Source organism: Protopterus annectens, chromosome 13.part0 (assembly GCF_019279795.1).
Source record: "Protopterus annectens isolate FY-2018-M chromosome 13.part0, PAN1.0, whole genome shotgun sequence".
Classification (NCBI taxonomy): domain Eukaryota; kingdom Metazoa; phylum Chordata; order Ceratodontiformes; family Protopteridae; genus Protopterus; species Protopterus annectens.
The window spans coordinates 1,189,486,296-1,189,510,107 of record NC_056747.1 but is presented as its reverse complement, the minus strand read 5'-3'; the positions used below and the strand labels follow the sequence as shown (position 1 = coordinate 1,189,510,107).

At 40.1% G+C, this 23,812-nt stretch overlaps 1 protein-coding gene across 1 annotated transcript in view; it reads right to left on the bottom strand.

Moving 5' to 3' along the window:
* The window catches only part of LOC122788034 (parathyroid hormone/parathyroid hormone-related peptide receptor-like), a 916,427-nt gene that overhangs the window by 594,318 nt on the left and 298,297 nt on the right, over nt 1–23,812 (bottom strand). The window contains exon 5 of the mRNA XM_044054954.1: nt 22,756–22,866. Within this exon, the coding sequence (XP_043910889.1) occupies nt 22,756–22,866 (111 nt within the window). The remainder of the gene's footprint in view (nt 1–22,755; nt 22,867–23,812) is intronic.

The window sequence follows — 23,812 nt, the reverse complement described above, 5'->3', positions numbered from 1 at the left end:
TGCCAGCTGTTACACTGGTAATTAACAAGACAATAGAAATAGTGTAGCATGAATAAATAAATAAATTCTAACATAAATAAGATGAAACTTTCTTAACTGAGTTGGGTCAGTTATGACATCTGTATTGAATATACACATAGGTTTTAATCATAGAGTGCGCAAACTAGGCCACAGACATATTTTTGGTTTATTACAGTAAAGTATTTCTACATCTAAAGTTACTGATCATTTATTTACAATCAGTGAGGATGGTGCACTTGATTGAGATCTATACCATATTATATCCAAAGAAGGTATCCAAAGAAGTGAGATTGATAGTCATTATGAATGCCCCTCATCGTAATAATTTAAATCTTTATTACCAGTGGTGCCGTAAAAATGTTGTGCTGTATCCATTTCTGTCCACAGCTTCAGCATTTCTGTCAGGTTCTTTCTGAATGAATATCTCTTAAGTCCTAATACATAAACTCACTATCTTTTCAAAAATTCTGTAGAAAAGTGGTTGGCAGATGAAATCCTAATCATCCCACATTGCATGACTCACAACACTAACATTTCATCAAATAATCTAGCTTCTTCACTATCTCAGCTCTGTTTTTCACCTAAAGTAGCCTGAGACACTTTCAGAAGGATGAAAGAATAATCTAAGAAGCAAGGGAGCCCGCAGGATTTTTTGCAGGGGGGTGCAAACCCGGAGCACCGCCCCACCCCCGCCCCCTTTAAAGCACCACCCCAGCCCCGCCCCTTCACCCCCCCCCCCACACACACAGCCATTCCAGTATCCCATTACTTGGCTATTTCTCCCCAGTTGCCATAAACACTGTTCAAAACTCTCGGTGTGCATACTGTTTTATGCTTTACTTCTACAATGATTACAGATATTTGGTTTTAATTTACAACTTTTATTTCAAATTTTAGGGCCTCAGGGCCAATAGCCTAGTAACTTCCTATTTTATAGCACAAACACTGATAGACATTTACTAAACTTAAACAAAGCAATAGTCTTACAATGAAAACAGACTTAGCATTAAAACTTCACTACCTTTGAAACTTGCATTCACTGAAACAGCATTGAAACCCACATTCAAAGAAAATGCATCTGGCCAGTGACAGGTTACGTTTACCTTTGGACTGTTTTCAAATCATAGGCCCTTTGCATATATTTCAGAACCATGCATAACTGCTTTGATTGTATTAATTATAATATATAATAATTTAATTATATCCCTTGTTAATACAGCACCACTTAGAGAGTGTGTTTTATAGTTTTGAACATTTTTTCCAGTAAGCAATGAAACAAAACATATGAACCAATAATGACAAATTGCCCAATTCAGAAAATTTCAACCATAAAAGGCCAGTTAAACAACTGTCATTACAATCCACCAATATCAGTCAATATGCACAATCTCTGCAGAAGTAAAAGTCATCTGAATAATTTCACATTAAAGAGATCTGAAACTAATGGAGAGGTTGTTGCTAGAAAAAGTACAGTTTTGTACCTACCATAAATGTAGATGTTCGAGTGCTAATACAGCTGCAGTCATAACAGATGGGGTTCTCCTGCCGTCAGGCGGGTCCTCGGTCGGCCGAATTCCAAAGTCTAGGTCCGGCGTCAGTTGTCGACGCTTCTTCCCTGACGTCAGTGTGACAGGGGTATAAAGGAACCAGCCGACGCCATTTTCTTCCGTTTTTCTTGCCCCAGATGTCAGGTGCCCCCAGAAGGAAGGCAATACATAAATTTGTGTAATCATGCAGTGCAATATAATCAAAATACAGTAGTTGCAAGCAAATACATCATAAATGAATACCCCAATCAGGTTGTATGAGGATGTGTTAGCCTGTAGGCCTGTCCCAAGAGGGGAAGGAGGGAGGGAAACCTGGACTGCAGCTGTATTAGCACTCGAACATCTACATTTATGGTAGGTACAAAACTGTACTATGTTCATCATGCATACAGCTGCAGTCATAACAGATGGCTAGAATCCCAAAGCTAAGAAAGGGGTGGTAGGCACTAGGTGGAATTAGGAGGAGCCAAAATGCCCTGCAAGACTGCAGTGGCAAAGCCTGCTCTAGATTTTGAGTATAATGGTAGGTTGTAGTGCTTGGAGAAGGTATGCACAGAACTCCAAGTGGCTGCTTCCAAAATATCCTTGGTAGGAACTCCTCTGAGGAATGCTGCAGAGGTGGCTGTGGCCCTGGTGGAATGAGTCCTAATGCCTGTAGGAACAGTTTTGCCATGAAAGGAATAGCAAAAGCGTATGCAGTGGGCTATCCATTTCGAGATTGTCTGTTTGGAAATTGGCTTCCCTTGAGCTCCTACCGCATAGGCCACAAAGAGCTGTTCTGATTTTCTGAAAGGCTTTGTTCTGTCCAAATAATAACGCAGTTGTCTGTGGATGTCCAAGGAATGTAGTAATCTCTCCCCTTTGTTTTGAGGATTAGGATAAAAAGTAGGTAAATGTATGGCCTGATTTAAAGCTACCCTGGATACCACTTTAGGCATAAAGGACGGGTTGGTTCGTAAGGAAACTCTGTCCTGATGGAAGATGATAAAAGGTTGAACGGCCATGAGAGCCTGTAGTTCTGAAACTCTACGAGCTGAGGTGATAGCCAGAAGGAAAGCTGTTTTCCAGGTCAAATATTGCAAATCTGATGAGGCAGCTGGCTCAAAGGGAGGCAAGGTCAGTTTTTCCAGCATGAAATTAAGATCCCTAGCAGGTATTGGTTGTTTTCTTGGAGGCCTTAAATTCTTAGCCCCTCTGAGGAACTGCCTTAGGAGAGGGTGAGAGAATAAAGGTGGATCAGTGTTGTATTCTGCAGAAATGGCTGATGCATGGATTTTGATGGAGGAGAAAGAAAGTCCACTGCTTAGCAGTTCAGCCAAATATTGTAGTATTTGAGGTAAATTCAGTTTTCCAGGATCCTGGCCCTTTTTCTCATTCCAGACACAAAAACGTTTCCATTTTGCGGAGTAAGCTTTTCTAGTTGATGGCCTTCTGACCTCCAAAATGACATCCTGCACCTCCTTGGAGAGTAGGGCCTGTTGTGATGCTAAGGAATCTTCCATGTGGCTAGATTGAGTGTTTTTAGTTGGCTGTGAAGAGTTTTGAAACTGTACTGAATCAGAAGAAGAGGCATTAGAGGCAGGGTCCATGGTGGGGAATGCGTCAGGCTCCTCAGGAGTGGGTACCAGTGTTGCCTTGGCCAGTCTGGAGCAATGAGGATCATCTTTGGTCTGTCTGCTTTGGTCTTTAATAGAACTTTGGGCAGCAGAGGAAGAGGAGGGAAGGCATAAACTGTCATTGATGTCCAACTGAAGGAAAGAGCGTCCACTCTCCAGGCCTTTGGATGGAAGATCCTTGAGCAGAATTTTGACAATTGATGATTCTTGTGGGAGGCAAAGAGATCTATGTCTGGCCTTCCCCATTCTTGTACTATTTCTGTAAAAACTTTTGGATGCAATTTCCATTCGTGTGGATCTGTCATATTCCTGCTTAGGTTGTCTGCCAGTGTGTTTTCTTTGCCTGGCAAGTACTGTGCTTGTAGTTCCATCTGTAAGTCCATGGCTATGTTCCAAAGTGACATGGCCAGTCTGCATAGGGGATAAGAATGTGTTCCTCCCTGTTTGTTTATGTACCACATAACTGTGGTGTTATCCGTTCTTATCAATAGTTGACCTGGTTGTCGAAGGTCCTTGAAAGCTATAATAGCATTTATTACTGCTAGCATTTCTTTTTGATTGATGTGAAGGTGCTTTTCTTTTTGGGACCATTTGCCCTGAATGCACCGGTCTGTCATGTGCACCCCCCAGGCGTAGTCCGAGGCGTCTGTTGTGATGACTTGATTTGCTTGAGGCTTGCTGAATGGAAGACCTGTGTTTGCTTGACATGCTTGAGCCCACCACAGAAATTCCTTTTGCAGACATGGAATTAGTGGTATTATTGTTTCCAAACTGTGGCTGTGTTGAGACCATATGTTTTTCAGGTACCATTGTAGTTTTCTCATATGCAGCTTTGCACATGGGATTAGTAAGATGCAAGATGCCATGAATCCCAGGGCCTGCAGGATTTTCCTTGCAGTCAGCCTGGTGCAATTTGCCAGTGTTCTGAAGTATTGAATTAGTTGCCCCTGCTTCTCTGGCGTGAGGTAGGCCATCTGGGTGTTTGTGTCCAAATTGGCACCCAGGAAAATTATCTTGCGAGAGGGTATTAGCCTTGATTTCTCTTTGTTGACTGTGTATCCCAGAGAGTTTAATAACATTATTACATAAGCCAGATGTTTCAGAAGAATGTGCTTGCTGTCCGCTTGGATCAGGCAGTCGTCCAAATAAGGGTATATTTGTATCCCTTGAAGTCTGCAGTAGGCAATTACTGATGCCAGGCATTTCGTGAATACTCTGGGCAGTAGATAAGCCAAAGGGCAATGCAGAGAATTGATAATGGGTTGAACCTGCAAGAAATCTGAGGTACCTTCTGCAATTTTGTCTGATTGGGACATGCAGGTATGCCTCCTTGAGGTCCAATGTTACCAGCCAAGACTCCTTGCCCAGCATGGGAAGAAGTTGCTGTAGAGTGAGCATCTTGAATTTTGAGTGCAGTAGAAATGTGTTTAGGATGGATAGATCCAAAATAGGTCTCCAATCTTTTCCCTTCCCTGGCACCAGAAATAGCCTGGAATAAAAACCTTGACCTTGTTCGTGTGTAGGTACCTCTTGAATAGCTTTCATGTTTATGAGATCTGAAATTTGTCTTTGTGCCTCTGCCCTTTGATTGTGTGGCAGGTTTAGCATGCCTCTCATTTTTGGAAGGGTATGAAAATGGAATTTGTAGCCTCTGTTTATAATGTCCAGGATCCATTTGTCCTTTGTGACAACATGCCAATTTTTTGAAAATAATGCCAGCTTTCCTCCTAAGGGGGCTGCCATTTGAGACCTGGTTGGCATGCAAAGGGGAAAGTCATTGGGTTTGCTTTCTGAAAGATTGCGAGTTGTCCTCACCACCTCTTTGTGTAGGAGCTTGCCATTGGCTGCCTCTATACGATCCTTGTGATTGTCCTCTGCCCCTCGGGCGCCTGTATCTGCCTATTTGGGGTCTGTCTGTGGCTGGAAAGGACCAGTTTTTGGAAGGCCAATTTCTACTAAAACGTGGGGGTTGAACCTGCAGAAATTCTTTCACAGTTTGCATTGATTTAGCCTTTTCCTCCATTTTCCGTAATACTTCCTCAGCATTAGCACCAAATAGTGCATCCTTTTGAAGAGGGGCGTCTAGTAATTTAGCTTTGACATGATCAGGCAAGGCTTGTTCCTTGAGCCAGGCATGCCTACGTATGACTGAGCCTGTAACAGCAGCTCTACATGAGGCCTCTAGAGCATCAAAACCACATTGTAAGGTATGCTTACCCACTTGTTCTGCACTATGCATCAAATCCTGCAACTCCTTCAAGTCTGGTTGTTCAGGTTGTGACATTTTACTTTTCAATTGTGATAACAAAAACTGTTGGTATTTTAGCATATGAAACTGACAGTTTAAGGCCCTCATGGATAAAGTAGCCGAGGTATATACCTTTTTTCCCCACCTTTCTAAGGATCTGGAATCTCTCTCGGAAGGCAATGGATTTTTGGCAATGGAGGCCTTAACTCCCTTGGGCCCCTGTGAGATGATTTCTAGGTCAGCAGCATGGCTTTTGTATAGAAATTGGAGTGAGTCAGGAACCCTGTAGTACCTGTCAGGCTTAACTGGAGCTGGAGGTAGAGTGTCCGGGTTAAGGCAGGCCTCCGAGTAAACATCATCTAGGATGTCCAAGACTGGAGGTATAGCCAGAGGCCTGTGCTGGGGTAACAAAAGAAATTCCCTGAGCCTTTTCTTGGAATCTGAATAATCCTGGCCTTCCCAGTGGAAGTGTTCCCTTAAGGTATGCAAAGTTTCCCCAAATGAGTAATCCTCAGGGGGGGGATACAGAAGGAATAGACTCCTCCACATCAGAGTCTTCAAAAGGGGAGTAAGACTGTTCCTGATCATCAGAGTGTTCTGAAATAATGGAGCCCTGATCAGAGGAGGGGGAATCTTCCTCCACTCTGGGACTTTTGTCCGGAGGGGACTGAGAACCTCTGATTAGAGTAATTAAATCCTCAGCCATTTTAAGCATCTGTTTCTTAGGCATGGGGCCTGGAGATGGGCCCTGTGTAGCTGGTCTCTTAGAGTGCATGGTTGCTTTAGACTTGGTGAAAGCCTTGATGGAGAAAGAAGAGGAAGGTCTGAAGACACCTTGAGTGGAGGTGGATCTGTTCACATTCTGTGTTTCAACGCCAAGAGTGGCTTCGGTATCTGTAGTCGGGGTGTGGGCCGAGGAACCTGTGACCTCGGGCACAGGAGTCACCGCCAAAGATGTGTCGTCGGTAATCAGGGGCTGCATAGGCGCCTCGCTGAGAACCGGACCACGTGTAGTCGGCTTTGGTGTGGTGTCGGTAGAGGCCGCGGACCTCGAGTGTAGGTCCTTGTCTTTGCGTTTTTTAGACAAAACCGGAGTCGGAGTATCCGACGACATAGTATGGTTAAATGCTTTCCCAAAATAATGCTGGGCGAACTTCGCCCGACGCTTAATAGTGCGTTTGTTGAATGTAGCACAAAAACGACAGACCGAGACGTCGTGGTCTGGGCTTAAACAAGGAATACAGAGGGAATGGAAATCCTTAAGCGGTATTTGCTTCCCACAAGAAATACAATTATTAACTTTGTCTGACATCGGTCTGAGGCAAGAAAAGTTTCCCCAACGGGGTACTTAGCTTTTAAGAAGACTTCGGTTTCCAAATTTTCGTAATCTCAGGAGCTGGCCGACCGGCACTTGCGAACTGCTTCTGCTTCGGGCACTGCGCGGCAAGAAAGACTGAAGAAAATGGCGTTGGCTGGATCCTTTATACTCCTGTCGCACTGACGTCAGGGAAGAAGCGACGACAACTGACGCCAGACCTAGACTTTGGAATTCGGCCGACCGAGGACCCGCCTGACGGCAGGAGAAACCCATCTGTTATGACTGCAGCTGTATGCACGATGAACATCAGCTTTATATTTCAGTGTTTCATCTACAAATTCAGTGCCTGCTCCCCTTAAACAATAAATTGCCTATGTTACATTTAAAAAAATGCTAAGCTTGTATATTGCAATAGGAATAAGTGGCAAGTGGAAACACAGGTTCATAGTTACTAGGCATCTCATCCAAAGGAGGACATACTCAGGACTGCAGCACTCCACCCCCTTAAAATACAAATCTACATGCGTTGGGAGTACAACCTACAGCCCTCTACATCAAGATGCAAGTATGCTACCTGCTGTGCTACTAAGACTGTTTTGAAATTCTACACCGCACTAGTGATACCATTTGCTAAACAAAACAGTTGCACATTTTAAGCAGACTTAGCATGAGCAGTAGTGAACTTCTCTTCCCTTGAAGCTCACAATTCCTTGAAAATAAATTCCACCTGCTAACTCTAAATAGGGCATTTCACTCTCTCTCACACACACATACCTCAGCCTCTGTGAAAGTCTGTACAGTTGAGAGGTATGAGTCACACACATACATCCCCCAACCTCCTTAGAAAATGGATAGAACAAAATTGTTTGCATTAGTATGCATTTTCTGAGGATATGAAGTCTAAAACTCAACTTCATTCTTCAGTGATTTGCCAGAAATAACACAATTTTATGAGAAACAATCTGAAAATATGAGGCAAAAATCTGGATAATTGTGAGGTATGACCCCCCCCCCATACACCCCTCCCTCCCTCTTACAAACACACACACACACACACACACACACACACACACACACACACACACACACACACACACACTTAGTAAATGGAATCTTTGCATAGAGATTAATCCACACACACACCCCTTAGTAAATGGAATCTCTGCATAGAGATTAATCCAAACACAATTGACCTTAGAAAAACGGAGCACTTCTGCCTGCACATAAACTAAAACAGCAGTGCATTAACCAACCCAACATAAGCCTGCATAGAGATTAACACAAACACCTTAGTAAACGGAGTCTGCATAGAGATGAATCCAAAAACAACAGAGCACTTCTGCCTGCATATAAACTAAAACAGCACAGCACAAGCCAAGACTGGGCATTAGTTCTTCATGTTTACAATAACAGCGTAGCTTACATAAAGGGCTGTAAATATGTAAGTAGGGCTGTTAAAGCCTGTTAAATATAAGAAAAACACTTACACTTCATCCACATTAAATGGAGCAATAAAAAGATTACATTATTTCATAATTATTCCGAAGTAATAACAAGGATATGAGTAACGATCAGAAAACAGCGATGGTCTTTGCATCATTCTGCAAAAGGAAACTTCCCAGCAATCACAAAAAACATATATTCAGCATTTCGGACTAAATATGAGCATTTCTGTGACATATCCATATGTCAGCAAGATTCTGTTACAGACTAAAATTAAAAAGTAAACTTTCCCCTACATTTTAAGTTGGTACTGATTATATCAAACACTGCTTTACTCTTTTAAGTTTCTCTCCACAAGATGTTGACACTCAACCCTATGCCATCTTGATGCTGTCCCCATAGCAACATAAATTAAGAACAGGAGCTTCAGACATTTTAGTCTATGTTTTTGAAGGTAGTACGAGCATAGCTCTCAACCTTCCATCTCCAAAATGAGGAACATTAGCCATCATAATGTGGAACACAAACTAAGATCTTACAAACAACTTCAGCTAGGAAGGACATAGGATGGTTAAATATGCTGTTTTTAATTAAACAAGATATTTTAATTAATATGATTTATTTCTTTTTACAATGGATATCAGCTAAAACAATTGCTAACACTGAATGTGTAACAGACCCTTTTCGGTGTGAAACTTCGAGGACCATGAATATTTTAAGATCCCACATAAGGTATGTTCCTCTGCTGTATATAAATAAACAAAACAGAGCACTTCTCTGGCAGAAAAATCCTTACCTCAGCCTGCATATAAACAAAAACGGCAGTGCAAAAATTGATCACTGTGACTCTGGCAACCTCTGCGCACTTTTGTGTTTGAATTTATGTTAGCGTGCAATGCACGCATGGGTCTTCTATGGTTCTGGAGGTGCCTATGGATGCAAAGGGCATTCTTAAAGAGGAACACCCTTTAAAAAAAAACTTTAAAATAAAATTAATTTCTTGGCCAGCCAGTTCCAGGGGGGTGCAAGTGCACCCCTTTGCACCTGCCTGCGGGCGCCCATGCTAAGAAGGCATTGGTATATCTGGTGGTACTGCTGCACCAGATCAAACAAGCTATGTTGTAAGAAAATGAAAAAAATTAGTGCTAGCCCATCAATATGGACATAGGATTTATATCTTTAATATCAGTGACCATATTGTGCTATTTATTTGTCAGTCAGATAAACCCAAGAGGCACATGCACCACTTTTTAAAAAACTATCCACAGGCACTGTCTGATTAAGGAAAAACAGCATCCTAATCACATTTCCTCTTTGAATGCATTTTATTTCTTGGAAAATTATTTTTACATTGTAAAACATGCACAAAGAATGACTTAACTGCTTCCATGTGGTGTGGCATTTATATGCCACTATTTTTCTTGTAACATGCCATGTTTGGATGTCATGAGATCTGGAAAACTTTCTTTCTGAGTTATCTCCCTGGATCTTACATCATAGTGGCCATTACATTTGAAGATTTTAGCCAAGATTTTTGCAGTTATTTCTTCTTTCACTCTGAATGGGATATGAATTTCAGGGGATTCACAGGCCTTTTACTGTGTAAAACAAAATTATTGTTGACAGAGCAAGTAAGGCTGTACAATCAAGATTTCTGGCATCACTGGATGATGCTAGTAGTAAATGATACCCAGCAGTTACCTAACTCCAGGCTTTACCAAAACAATCTATTTTGAGCATTACTTTTAGGCTGAAGATGAAATGGCTTCTTACAGTAAGTTTAAAATGTGGCAATAAATACAAAACAGGGATTGTAACTGAAAAAAAGGTACAGACACTGATCAGAGATTCCGAAAGTAAGCTATAATTCTGGGTACTGCCATTCTTGAAGGGGAGTGACTGCCAACATAATGTAATGTGATCTTCATGAAAACTATTCCATTGTAGAAAGAAGAAAACTTAACTGAGAAACAATAATTTCACTATAGACACCATTCATCAGATCATTTTGGGAGTAGAATTTCTGCATCAGTGGAGTGGAGGGATATAGCTCTGAGTATGTCCAAGTTGACCTCAGTTCATTTAGCAGCTTGGATGCTTCACATAAGTGGAGGATGAGTGTTCTCATTCTGGGTGAAGAGCAGGGTAGATCAGGAAGTATACTAATTTGAGGTATGAGGTACATTAGGCATTCTGGAGTCAGACCTTTGGCCAGCCAAACAACCATAACATGGCAGCCTTTATTAATGAGTAGGTAGGGCCATGCATTCACATAAGAGAGTTGTGGGTCTCAGCAAATCAGGAAGCTAATTCTCTCCCAGAAGGTCAGTTTAGTAAATATTAAAATGCCCTAATTAACAGGATTTTTGTCAGAATGATGGCCCCTCTGGACAGCTCTCTCACAAGTGGATCTTAAAGGTTCACAAGTGGATCTTACTCGTGAAGGTCCTCATTGATATGGAATGAATAAGACAAGTCCATTTGGGGAAGACTTGCAGATCAGCATGTCTTTGAGAGAGAGAGAGAGAGAGAGTATATAGGGAAAAAATGAAGTTTAGTTGTGTGAGTGAACTTACCATAACAGTAAAAACTGTTTTTTGGTTCGCCAATATCTCCATTCAGTGGTTTTAGTGTTACCATAATAGTAGCTGTTTAAATAGACCACTGTTGCAGTAGCCTGTGCTATATGGGACATACACTGCCGAAGACTGGACAAATGGACAGCTTCCAAAGCTTTAGGGCACCTAACATGTTCCCTAACCATTGTACAGCTTAAGGAGAGTAGTATAAAATCAGTGGTTAAACCTTCAGAGCTTTCTTGATTCACGGTAAGAAAGACTAGAGCCCTGCAATATAGGTATATGCTAGGAGAAGAAAGGAGTGGCATAAAAAAAGGCCTAAAATTCAACAAAAAAGAAGGGTGGAAGAGGGAGGACATTCTCAACTTGTCTGCTCTAATGTTCTGCTTTAACAAAATATAAGCAGCCGGAAGAGTCAAAATGAGCTAGGTTTCCAGTTCGTGGGCTACCACAGCTAGTCTGCAAAGGGGATAGGATCTGGCTTCCCTTGCTTACGTACCACATTACCGTGGTGCTGTGATATCTGTGATTATTAGTAGAGGGCCTGAAATCCAAAGATGGTTCTGTGATTTGAAAGCATTTATTAAAAACATAATTTCTTTGATATTTATGTACTTTAATATGTTTTGCTTGTTCCAGAGGCCCTGTACCTTTATACCCTTGGACGCAGCTCCCCAAGCAAAGTCTGAAGCATGTAAGAGTAACAGCTGGAAGGGAAAAAATGAGAGGTCTAGGAAGGGATACATGGGTGATTTACCCACCACAGTAGCTCATTTGTCATAACCCCGCCACTGTGATCTGAAGAAATAGAGTACTGGTGTTGGGTCCAAACTGATTTGATGAACCATTATATTTTCCTCATATGAAGTCTGGCCAAAGGAATCACAACAATTACATAGGCCATGAAACCTAGAACTCTAAGACATTCCCTGACAGATGTCAGGGTCTGGTTGGAAAATATAGGAAACTGCTCCCTGTAAAATTCCACTTTGTCCTGAGGAGGAAACTCCATCTTGAGCGATGTATCTAAGACACATGCCAGAAACACTATCCTGTGAGAGAGAATAAGAGTAGATTTCTCTGTGTCCACCTGAAATCCCAGAATGAGTATTTATTGAGCATTTACTTTTACTAAGACAGAGATTCTTTGGAACTTGTAAAAAAAAGTCTTTAAAAATAAGGCAGTCATCAAAATAAGGGAAAATGTAAATGCCATGCAACCTGCAATGGGCCATTTACAGGAAATAGGCACTTTGTGAATGTTTGGAGCTTTTGACTACCCAAAGGTGAAGCAGAAAATTGAATATGTAAAGCAGACATAGAAAATGTAAAAAGAATCTGAAATAGTTCAGAAATGGAATTTGTTGATAAGGATCTTTTAAATCCATAGTTGTTAAAAAACTGAGATGTTGGGTGAGAGGTAACAGAGGCTGTACAGAGCATTTTGAATTTTGAGATTTTGATGTGAAGGTTCAGAAAAGAAAGGTTTATGACCAGTCTTCAGTTTTCTTCTTTCTTTGGCACCATAAACATTTTTGAATACAATGTTTTCCTTACTTGATCTGGGGTGACAGGTTACATGGCCCTCTGAGACAGCATTTGATCTAGGACAGGACAGAACAAGGAGGTTTGACTGGATGGTTGGAGAGGAATGCCTTAAAAAGGAGGAAGGAAATCCAACCAGTTGTAACCTTTTTGAATGATTTTCAAAAGCCAAGACTCTGAAGTTTCCTGGTGCCACACAGGGATGTGAACAGTCAAACTTTGGTAAAGTTTTACTAGATTGTCAGCGTGGGGAGGGGAAAACATGTAGGAGGATATACTCAGTCTGCTTTCTTGGATTGTCCTTGGTTTTGAGAAGACTGTCTCTTCTTTCCTGAACCTCCTGCTATTGATTTTAAAGTTTTATTTGCTTGTGCCTTTCTGGTACTGTTTACTCTGTTTTCTATAAAAGGGACCTGAACTAGAAGGAACATTTCTATTTAGCATGGGGGCAAATTGAAAAAAAAATGTGTAAACCCTTGAACTAATTTTCCCTTTTATTAAATCTTTTAAGCAACTCAGCAAATAATACCTCTTAACTCAGAGTTCAGGTTTCACATCCTCTGGTAATTCAAAGAATGCAGCCAAGCAAATATTCTTATCACTGATCCAGTGGCAGCAGCCCTAGAAACAACATCAATGCTGCCATACAAATATTTTAGGGAGTGTTTGGTTACCTGAGACACAGAAGGCAATAAGTAACCTGGAGATGTCCTATTTTCTGAAGAAGGGAGGTCAGCAATTAACTTTCTCATATTGTCAAAGGAAGACAGCAGAAACGTAACATGCGAGCATGAAAATTCACAGTTCTAAAGGCTCGGGTGAAAGTATAAACTTTCTTTCTAAACCTGTCAAAGGCTTCCCATCCATGTCAAAAGGAACGGGTTTAATTGCCATCAGATGTTTGGCAGATGCTAATTTTGACAAAAAATTACTGCAGGGTCTGACCAGGAGTTTCAAAAAAAGATTTGTGGGTGTGGGGAACCTTATATGCTTTATCAGATTTGCTGGGAGCAGGTGCCTGACTGTCAAACAAACATCTGGCTGCAAGGAAAGCATCCACTGAGCATGGCAAAACAGGAGGAACAGGCTAGAAGAAATTCCATCTCTAATAAATCAGAATATCTTTGCTAAGATTCTGGTATTTCTTTATGCTCCAAGTAAAGTAACTCCTTTATTTTGACAACAATATCAGAAAAGAGTCTTCAGGAGGGGAATCTGAAGAAAACCTTTGCTCAGATTAAGATTCCCCATTCAATGGAGTGGGAACTTGACAAACACAATCCAAGAATAATTCCTGACCCACAGGCTGAGAATCAGTTTATGAGAGAAAGGAAAATCTTTCCTTTTTAAATGAAAGAAAGACTCAGAATGTGAAGAGTGAAAGGCTATAAACAACCCTTTAACACAACCTAGCCAATCCTCCTTTTCTATCTTGGGAGAAGAAACTAATTTTCTGTTTCCTTTTCAAGGGGAGAGCCCCCACTAGAAAAAGAGTGACTAAAAAACAAACCTTTCTGAGGGATTCAAGCTCCTCAAAATGGCTTAGCAAATTAACATTGTCTGGTCCCTTCCTGATGTTGACAAGTGTGGGCCTCCTGTGTTGCAAGAGGACAGCCAATCATCCACAGAGGATATGCCTGCCTCCCAGTTGTTAGTGGCTTCCCAAGAAGCAACAGCAGACAGACCAAGTAAAATAGATGAGTAGTCAGAGAAACCTGATATGGCCACACTGGGGGTTGAGGTGAAGAGGAAGCCAGAGCTAAGACCAAAGCTTCCCATATAACTTTTGGATAGGGGAGAGAATGATTGAGTTCCCTGGATCCAGTTCCATTTTTCTACCATAAAAATTTTCTGATAAGAGGGTAATGGAGCCTTGATGATTTGTTCACACCCCTTGATCAAAAACTTTGGTACTGAGTTAAAATATTTTTGTGACAGCCACCAAAACACTATCCCACACACCTAACTACAATTTTTGACGGAAAAGTAAAACTTTTCCTCACAAAATTTGTAATTCAGAAGGTATTCCTCAAAAGGTAACCCTGCCTAAAAAATAAGTTTTGAGGTAAACCTTTCTAGTGACATCCACTAAAACAGTAGTCCTATCCCCTAGCAATAAAACTTAACAGAAGAGATAAACTCTTCCTCAGAAAAAATGTTAAAATAGAAGGAAGGTTTCAATGGGGTATTTACCTGTCTAGCCTTGAAGTAGTGATTGCCATCCATTGATCACTTGAAGCCCACAGTGCACTTTAATGGCAAGAAAGTTCTGAAAGTTTGGTGTCCTAACCACTGACTTTATGCCACTCATCTTGAGCTGTATAGTTTCTGCCTTTTCTAATGTCTCCAACTCTTTTGAGTTTCTAATACCATGACGGGAATGGACCCCATTCCTAAGTCAAAGTATGATTAAAGTTCATGAAATTAGTATTACTTCAATCTTTGATGTCAGCCAAAAGTGCTCTTCACAGCATCCGCAATGTGCCCAGTAATGACTCCTTCTGCAATTCGCATAGGGTAACATCAATTGTAACATATCAAAATATGATTGAAAATTCTTTTTTATAAGACCCATTGCTCCTAGTACTATTGGAAATGAGTATCTTACTTCCACATTGCTCTCGTTTCTGCCTGCAGATCCTGGTATTTTATAACTTTGTGTCTCTCTGTACGCAAGACACTATAGTCTCTGGGTGTGCCGATTTCAATGACCAGTGCTACTTTTGTTTTCTTTTCTTGGACCACTATATCCAGTTTTCTAGCATCTATCTTTTGAACTGTTGATAATGGGTGATCCCATGTGATATAAACTTCATAATTTTCTACAATGCTTTGTGGCTCATGTTTCCAGTGTTTTTCAGCCACTTTGATACAATAATGTTTGCACAATCCCCGATGCAACAGTCTCGCCACATTATCATGCCTTTCAGTATACAGTCCTGCTGCCATTAGTGTGTTGCAACCAGCAACAAGGTGTGTGACTTTCCAATTCATTTTTACAAAACCTACATTTGTCTGTTTCTTCCACATGTTCAATGGACTTTGTAAACCAGCATGTACATAGCCCACTGTCTTGGGCTGCCAATATTAACCTTTCATTTCTTGGTTTGAATTTGCCTCTCCTTAAACATTCCTGGATTCATTCTTGATCAATATAAGGCTCTTCCAGAAGTTTTCTATACTTGCAACTATATTTATGTTTTTTCCACATTTCTTGCCTTCTGATCTGGGTCCTTCACCTTATAGTCTTTCTTTTGTTTTTTGGCACATTCAGTTGCTGCCTGTTTTTTATCTACTTCTGGTTTGATTTCCATTCTTGCTTGACGTTGATATGCTTTTGCTAAATTAAGCAGAGAAGTCATCTTAGATTTATTCTCCTCATGTTTCAAAATTTTCACTACATTTGGATCTTGTGAGGCCAGCAGATATGTGTGAAGTCCCACGATTGCAGATCTATACATGTAATCAATTTCACAATTTCAACAGCTGTATAGCAGTTAGGGTGTGTGGCTGGTGCCTAAAGCTTTGAAAACTGGCCAGTCATCCAGTCCTCGGCAGAATACATCCCATATGGCTTAGGCTAACTACAACAGTGATCTAAAGATGAACATGTAGTTTTACTTCTACATGAGACATTAATGCTGCATAGAACAAATGCAAGATAAGATAAGATAAGATAAAAAAGGCATGTTTTTCTGTTTATGACCATAGTGTTCTATTAAGTCACGTGCTGAGATTTACAAAGTAGATAAATAAAGACTGAGGGAATAAATCCCAGGATAAAATGATGAAGCCTGTGAGGAGATCATGGACTTAATCATTTGCACTAAATTGTCTGATGTTCAGGAACAAATCCAGGCCAGTGATGGGAGGGAAAGAGTGAGCACTGCTGAAGACTATTTTTCTAGGAGAGAGCTTGGTTAACTTTATTTGCTAGTGAAGGAGGTATGGTGGTATAACTGGCTTACAACATCTGGCAGGTAGGGATAGACAACATCATAATGTTCATGTCACTGTGGCCTCTAAAAAGAGGTAAACAAGGAAATAAGACGTTGCCTGCTGAAACTAGCTAAACCGAAAAATACAGTCTCACTACTACACATGCACTGGAAAGCCCTATGAAGATACTTTGGAGCTTCCACAGGAAACCAGTACAAAAGTTCAGCTGAAGTTGCACAGCAAGGGAAGGAACAGGAAACTGTGGCAACTCTGATGCAGTTAATGTTGTAGAGTGATAGGCCAGTGAGTTCCCAACTGGCTCATTGACAGAACCCACACTGTAAAAGTTGCAGACTCCAAATCTGACCTCAAAGCAGTGACAAGTGGAGTACCACAGGGTTCTGTCCTGGGACCTCTCCTGTTTGGTATCTACTTCTTTGAAGTACAGGCTAACACAGAAGGCCTCTGGCTAACGAAGTTCGCAGATGACTGCAAACTAGGATCCACAGTCAAGTCCCCAAATAATGTGGACATCCTACAGAAGGGCCTCACTGAGACAGATGCCTGGTGTCAGAGCCATGGCCTCAAGCTCAATACCAAAAAGTGCAGTGTCACCCCCTTTGGTAAAAACTCTGTACCCATGAACTACCACATAGGCAGTAATCTACTTAACACTGAATGCGTGATAAGAGACCTTGGGACCAAGGTGGACAGTAGTCTCTCCTTTCATAGTTACATCGCCACAGTAGTCAGGAAGTCCTTCTACGTGGCACATCTCATCATAAAAGGGTTCTCATCCAGGAAAAAAGAGGTCATTGTTCCCCTCTACTCGTCACTCATTAGACCCATTATAGATTACAATGCCCCTTTTGGAATGTACCTCACAAGACATTTGCAGCAGCTGGAAAGACCACAGAAGTACCTCACAAAGAGGATTACTGGCCTCAAACAAATGCCCTACACTGACCGCCTCAAAAAACTCCAGCTTTACTCCGTAGCATATCGCCTACTCCGAGGTGATCTCTGCCTAACATACAAAGCTATGTCAAACCCAGAACTGTTGGACATGCCACACCTAAAGAAATCCCAATCCCTCCAAGCTACATGCTCTAGGGACCTAAACCTTGTCACCACAATAAACAGGACATGCTGGAGGGATAGATTCCTGTCCCAGAGACTCTGGAACAAGCTACCCATCTATGTCAAGCAAAGTTCTTCATTAGCACTCTTCAAGAAAAATCTTGACGAGTGGATGGGAAATAGGAAATACACCCCAGGGATCACTTCTGTGTAGGGTTACCACCTGTCCCACTTTGACAGGGACAGTCCCTCTTTGGTCAGTTGTGTCCTGCAAAGAAATTGTAAAAATGGCAAATGTCCTGAGATTTTAGGACAAAATTATTGCCTATATTTTATGTAATACTTGCATAAAACAGTTATTCTGTAACAGAAACACCTAAATGTTATAAGAAACAATATAAGCAACTAAAATACTACAAGAATAAGCTTTTATTTAGGCAAAGAAGTGAAGCTCTGTCTTGTGTATTGGCTGTGGGTATGTTTTGGTCTGCAAAATCTGCCGCTTGTACCAAAAATGTCCCACTTTGGGCATTTGAAAAGGTGGCAACCCTACTTCTGTGTCTCTGCTGGACAGTGGCACAGGAAAATAACTTTCTTGGGTGACGTAAGCTATGGAACTTTGCTGGCTAGGCTTACGTAGTCCCTTGGGCCGATAGCCTAGTACCTACCTATGAACCTATGAACCTATGAAACAGCAATGGATGACACAGGATGAAACTGAAGAGAATGTGGCACAGGAAGATGATCTGGAACTTTCTGTAGAATGCCCACAGGAAATGGAAACAAAGAAAGTGGACTTAGTTTAGAAAAAAATGATCTAAGGGAAGAGTTGCTTGATTTAATAGAGATGACAGACATATTACAATCAATGAAAGAAATAGACTACAGAAAGTCAATAAAACCCAAAAAGTTAGTTTGATAAAACAAATAAACACACTAATTAGAACTGCTCGTAGAGATCCATGCAATACAACAGAAATAAATAGGATATATTGCAGTACAGCTAAATTAATATAGCAATAACCCACGCCTGGGTGTGGGTAATGCTAAATTTACCCACGGTTGGCGTGGTTTGGTCCCGAGGGCGAAGCCCGAGGGACCAAACAAAGCCAACCGTGGGTAAATTTAGCATTACCACACCAGAAGTGGGTTATTGCTATTATACCATGACATTATTTAAGAAAAGAAACTGTTACTTTTCTTAAATAATGGCATAGTATAATGCCTGTTTACTGCCCTTCCGCAGATGTCTGTCATCCGCGTCAGTTCTGATGTACTGCGCCGCGCAGTACATCAGAGCTGTGCAAAGCAACGGAGAAAGCAAGATCTCCGTTGCTTTTTCAGTCTCGCTATGTTAAATGAGTTTAACATAGCGAGACAGTTTTAAAATAAGCAACGGACATCTCCGTTGCTTATTTTAAAACTGTCTCGCTATGTTAAACTCATTTAACATAGCGAGACACAAAAAAAAAAAGCAACGGAGATCTTGCTTTCTCCATTGCTTTTAAAACACTGTCTCGCTATGTTAAACGGGTTTAACATGGCGAGACAACTTTAAAATAAACGGAGATCTCCGTTGCTTATTTTAAAGCTGTCTCGCTATGTTAAACCCTTTTAACATAGCGAGACAGTGTTTTAAAAAAACGAGTTATACTAATGGAAAAAAGTCCGGGCAACCAGACCTTTTTCCATTAGTATATCTCGATTTACAATGGGCACGCTGGCCAATCAGCGTGCACGTTTTGGGGGGGTCATGGTATAATAACAGATAAAGCCTTACCACAAAAACACAGGACAGTAAGGGAAAGGAAGGGGAGAAATTAAATGCCATCACTGAAGTATTGAACAGAGAAAACTACAAAGCAATTAAGACAAGAAGTTTCACTATATCAAGAAGTTTCACTATTAGAATATTATACAAGAGGGAACAGATCACCAAAAGTCTGCAGAAAGATAGACGTGATAAAATCAATGTACAGTATCAGAACAGATCAGGATTTATCGTGGACTACTGCAAACAATAAACTAAAAATTTATTATTTATTTATGTATTTGCAGTTGGTTTACTAGGATAGTCCATTGGGCATAGAAGAACCCATTTTCAATGGAGTCCTGGGGAGAAAAGCTCCAAAAACAAAACAATAATTACAAACAAAAATTACAATCAAAGCTTTTGTTATCGTAAGTACAAAAGTACTAGTAAAAACATTGCATTTAAACATACAATTTCTAAAGCAAAAATGATAATCAAAGTTTTGGGTATACTAATTACAGATAAAATATTTCATTCAGCAGAGACAATTTCTGAGATAAAAAGTGTCGGTATTGTAAATCTAGAGTAGTTGTTTACACATGGATTAAGCATAGGCAGAAAAACTTAAAAGATATGCAGATAAATATAAAGGAAAAGTACAAAGTAAGCAATTTACTGATGACCCAAACGTTTTATAGAGAAATGGGAAACAAGGCAAAAGGAATTGAAACACCATCAAAAAAGAAGAAATGGATACATTTTGGAGAAGTATCTATGAAGATCCTGTGGAACATAACAAAGATGCTGAATAGACAGAAGAAGTAAAAGAAAGAATAAGAAGTTCAAATGCATAGGATATGAAATGGGATGAAGTAACAGCCGGAGAGACTGAAATAAAATTAAGAAAAGTTCATAACTGGAAAATCCCAGGCCCAGATGCAATACCTAACTTATGGCTAAAAGTATTAACATGTTTACAAAAAGATTTAGCCATTAGTAAGAACTATTTACATGCACACCTCAAACAGACATCAACCTGGTTAACAGCAGGAAAAACAATATTCCTACTTAAGAGCGAACCTACAAGCTACCCTAAAAACTATGGACCAATAACTTGCCTTCCGATGACGTATAAACTATACACTGGAATTGATGTCGACAGAGTTTATAGTCATTTAGAAGAAAACTCATTCATGGCAACAGAACAATTAGGTCATGGCTACAATTTGGTTCCCAGAAAACAACAACGTGTAAAGATTTCTCATCTTCTTTTTGTGGATAATTTAAAACTGTACAGTTCATCAGATGCGGCACTGAAAGCACAACTGTAAGTGGTCCAAACTTTTTCAGATGGTATAAGAATGTGATATGATCTTGATAAATGTGCAAAAGCAACCTTTAAATCAGGAGAGCTCCAGCATCAAGAAAACGTCAATTTGGGACAGGAATGTGATTTAAAAGAACACAAGACGGAGTGTATAATTATTTGGGAACTGATGAAATCAACAATAAAACATGAACAAATGTGAATAAATATTACTAAGGAATATTTTAGAAGATTAAAATTCATACTAAAAACAGCACTGACAGCTAGGAACAAAGTCCAAGCTGTAAACTAATTTGCTCCTCCTGGTCCTAAATTACAGTTTTGGAGTGACTGACTGGCCCCAAAAGGTGCTGCACTGGTTGGACAGGAAAACAAGAAGGATGTTTCATGCTTATCAAATGGTTTATCAAAATCACTGTATACCAGGACTATACAGTATATTCCACGTTCTGAAAGAGGTATGGGCCTCTTTAAAACTGACTACATGTACAAATCTGCAATTGTAGGACTGTATGCATATCTCACAAGGCCCAAACGTAGTGAAAGGTTTAAAACATGAGGACAATAAGTCTAAGATGACTTCCCTGCTTAGTTTAGCAGAAGCATATCGGTATTAAGCAAGCATGGAAATCAAACCAGAAGTACATAAAAATCAGACAGCAATTGAATGCCAAAAAAACAATGAAAGAATGTACTGTGAAAGATCAGATGAGAAGCCAATAAATGTGGAAAATGCATAAATATAGATGCAAGAACAGAAAACTCTTGGAACAACCTCATGTTGATCAGGATCAAATGTGGGAATGGTTAAGGAGAGGTGAATTTAAATCAAAAGACAAAAGGTTAATATTGGCGGCCCAAGACAGCAAACTACTTATACGGTGGTTTACAAAGTCCATTGAGCATGTGGGAGAAACAGACAAATGTAGGTTTTGTAAAACAGAAATGGAAACAGTCACACATCTTGTTGCTGGTTGTGATATACCAATGGCAGAAGGGCTGTATACTGAAACACATAATAATGTGGCAAGACTGTTGCACTGGGGATTGTACAAACATTACAATATTGAAGTAGCTGAAAAACACTGGAAACATGAGCCACAAAGCATTATAGAAAATTATGAAGTTTATATCACATGGGATCACCCATTATTAACAGTTCAAAAAACAGATGTGAGAAAACCAGATGTAGTACTCCATGAAAAGAAGACAAAAGTAGCATTGATCATTGAAAGTGCTACACTCAGTGACTACAGTGTTTTATGTAGAGAGAGACACAAAGTCATAAAATACCAGGATTTGCAGTCAAAAATGAGGGGAAATGTGGTAGAAGGATGCCCAGACAGTTCCAATAGTAGTAGGAGCAATGGGTCTTATAAAAAAGAATTTACAGTCGTACTTAGATATGTTACCGATACATGTAACTATGTATGAATTGCAGAAGGTGTCATTGCTGGACACATTGCGGGTGTTGCGAACAGCATTTCTGGCTAACATCAAAAATTGAAACAATACTAACTTCATGAACTTTAGTCACACTTTGACTTAGGAATGAGGTTCATTTCCATCATGGCACTAGAAATTCAAAAGACTTGGAGAAATTAAAAAAAAAGAAAAACATAAATACCATAACCCTGCAGGGGGGAAAACCTGATAAAAGACAGCATACTGGGAAATACACAGGAATGACTTAGGTCCATAGAGACAGCAAAGTATGTGCAAGTATTGGACTGAGGTGTGAGGTCATGTCCAAGGTAAGTATGACTTCTAGGCTGATTTTAGTCAGGATGTGATCCTTCAGGATACAGGAAAATGTCAGATTAAGTCCAAAGAAAAAGAAAAAAAAATCTTACCATATAGTACGTATCTCAGAAATGTTTCCACTCTAGAATGGGAGTTTCTCTGTTTCTGTCTTTCTTACACACACACACACACACACAGACACACACGCACGCACGCACGCACGCACGCACACACACACACACACACACACACACACACACACACATATGAGCAAGCATACACTTGCTTACAGTTAAAGTTTACTTTGCTATTTATTAATTTTTTTATTTATTGCTTCTTCTTGCTGCTAAGGAGAAAGACACAATGGCAACAATTAGGACTGATAAATGGGCTTTAAATTTCAGACAGTATCTTCAGCTTAGACTCAATGACTTTTGTCACAGCATGTGCAGATTAATGCAAGTGCTATTCTTGTTTAGCTTAGAAAGTTCAAGGACAGGTTTATTTATATTTCTGTAGAAAATATTTGAATGGGATTAAATTCTTATCCAGCAGTTATACATTTAATGAAAGATGTTAGTAGTTAATAGCCATACCTTTATGGTTAAAGTCATAAATATAGTCTGGGCAGAGGACTGATACCATCTCGTCTGGGGAACTTTCAGGCCAGCAGATAATTCCATCCCATTCCGGCAAGCAGTTGCCATCTAGATAGTTGAAAATTTGTTAATAGTTTTAGTAAAACTGCGGGTATATTTTAGCATCGCTCACATAAACATCTACTTTGAAAGTATCAAATAACAGAATGCAAGTACTTACCACATTAGTTGACCTTCAAGAAGACCCTGTACAATAGGTGATGGTTGGTAAGTCCTTCATGAGGGTTCTCTTCTCAGCTCAGTTATTTCAGACTGTAGATCCCTCCACTCAAAGTCACACATGACTTCTGCTGGCACATTCAATCAAGTCACATGTTGCATTCCAGAAGATGTCTCCGGCCCCACACCACCCAGATCTACCCACGTAGAACTTGTGTATACACATTGGCGAGACATAGATAAAAATATTATAAACTTGTCATATGCATCTGTGAGATGAGTGGAAGGGTGATCAAGAGACAACTGACTGGCAAGAAGGTATTAGACACCCACTGCAGAGCGTGTTCTTGAGCTGACATGAATATTTACGTATCTATTATATCTTACTTTTAGGGGACCTCTGCAGTAGATGCAGGTTGTGAAATATGCTATGCAGTGCAAAAACAGTCAACAGTCTTCTGTGGAAGCAGCAACCAGACAACACAGAATCGATTTGGCCAGGCGGCAGTTTGTAGTAGTTGTGTTTGTGTAACTTTAAATAATAAAGTAAGGTTTTGTGATAATGTCTTTCTACAATGGCATCACTCTTGAAGACAACATGGACACTAGATAATAACTATCAACATTTTGCACTGACCATCCTAACAACACTTCTATGTTGCATGCTGTCACAGGTAGAAACGAATCTCTAAATGAAGAAATATATGTGTGTGTGTGTGTGTGTGTGTGTGTGTGTGTGTGTGTGTGTGTGTGTGAGAGTGTGTGTGTGTGTGTGTATATATATATATATATATATATATATATATATATATATATATATATATATAATATATAG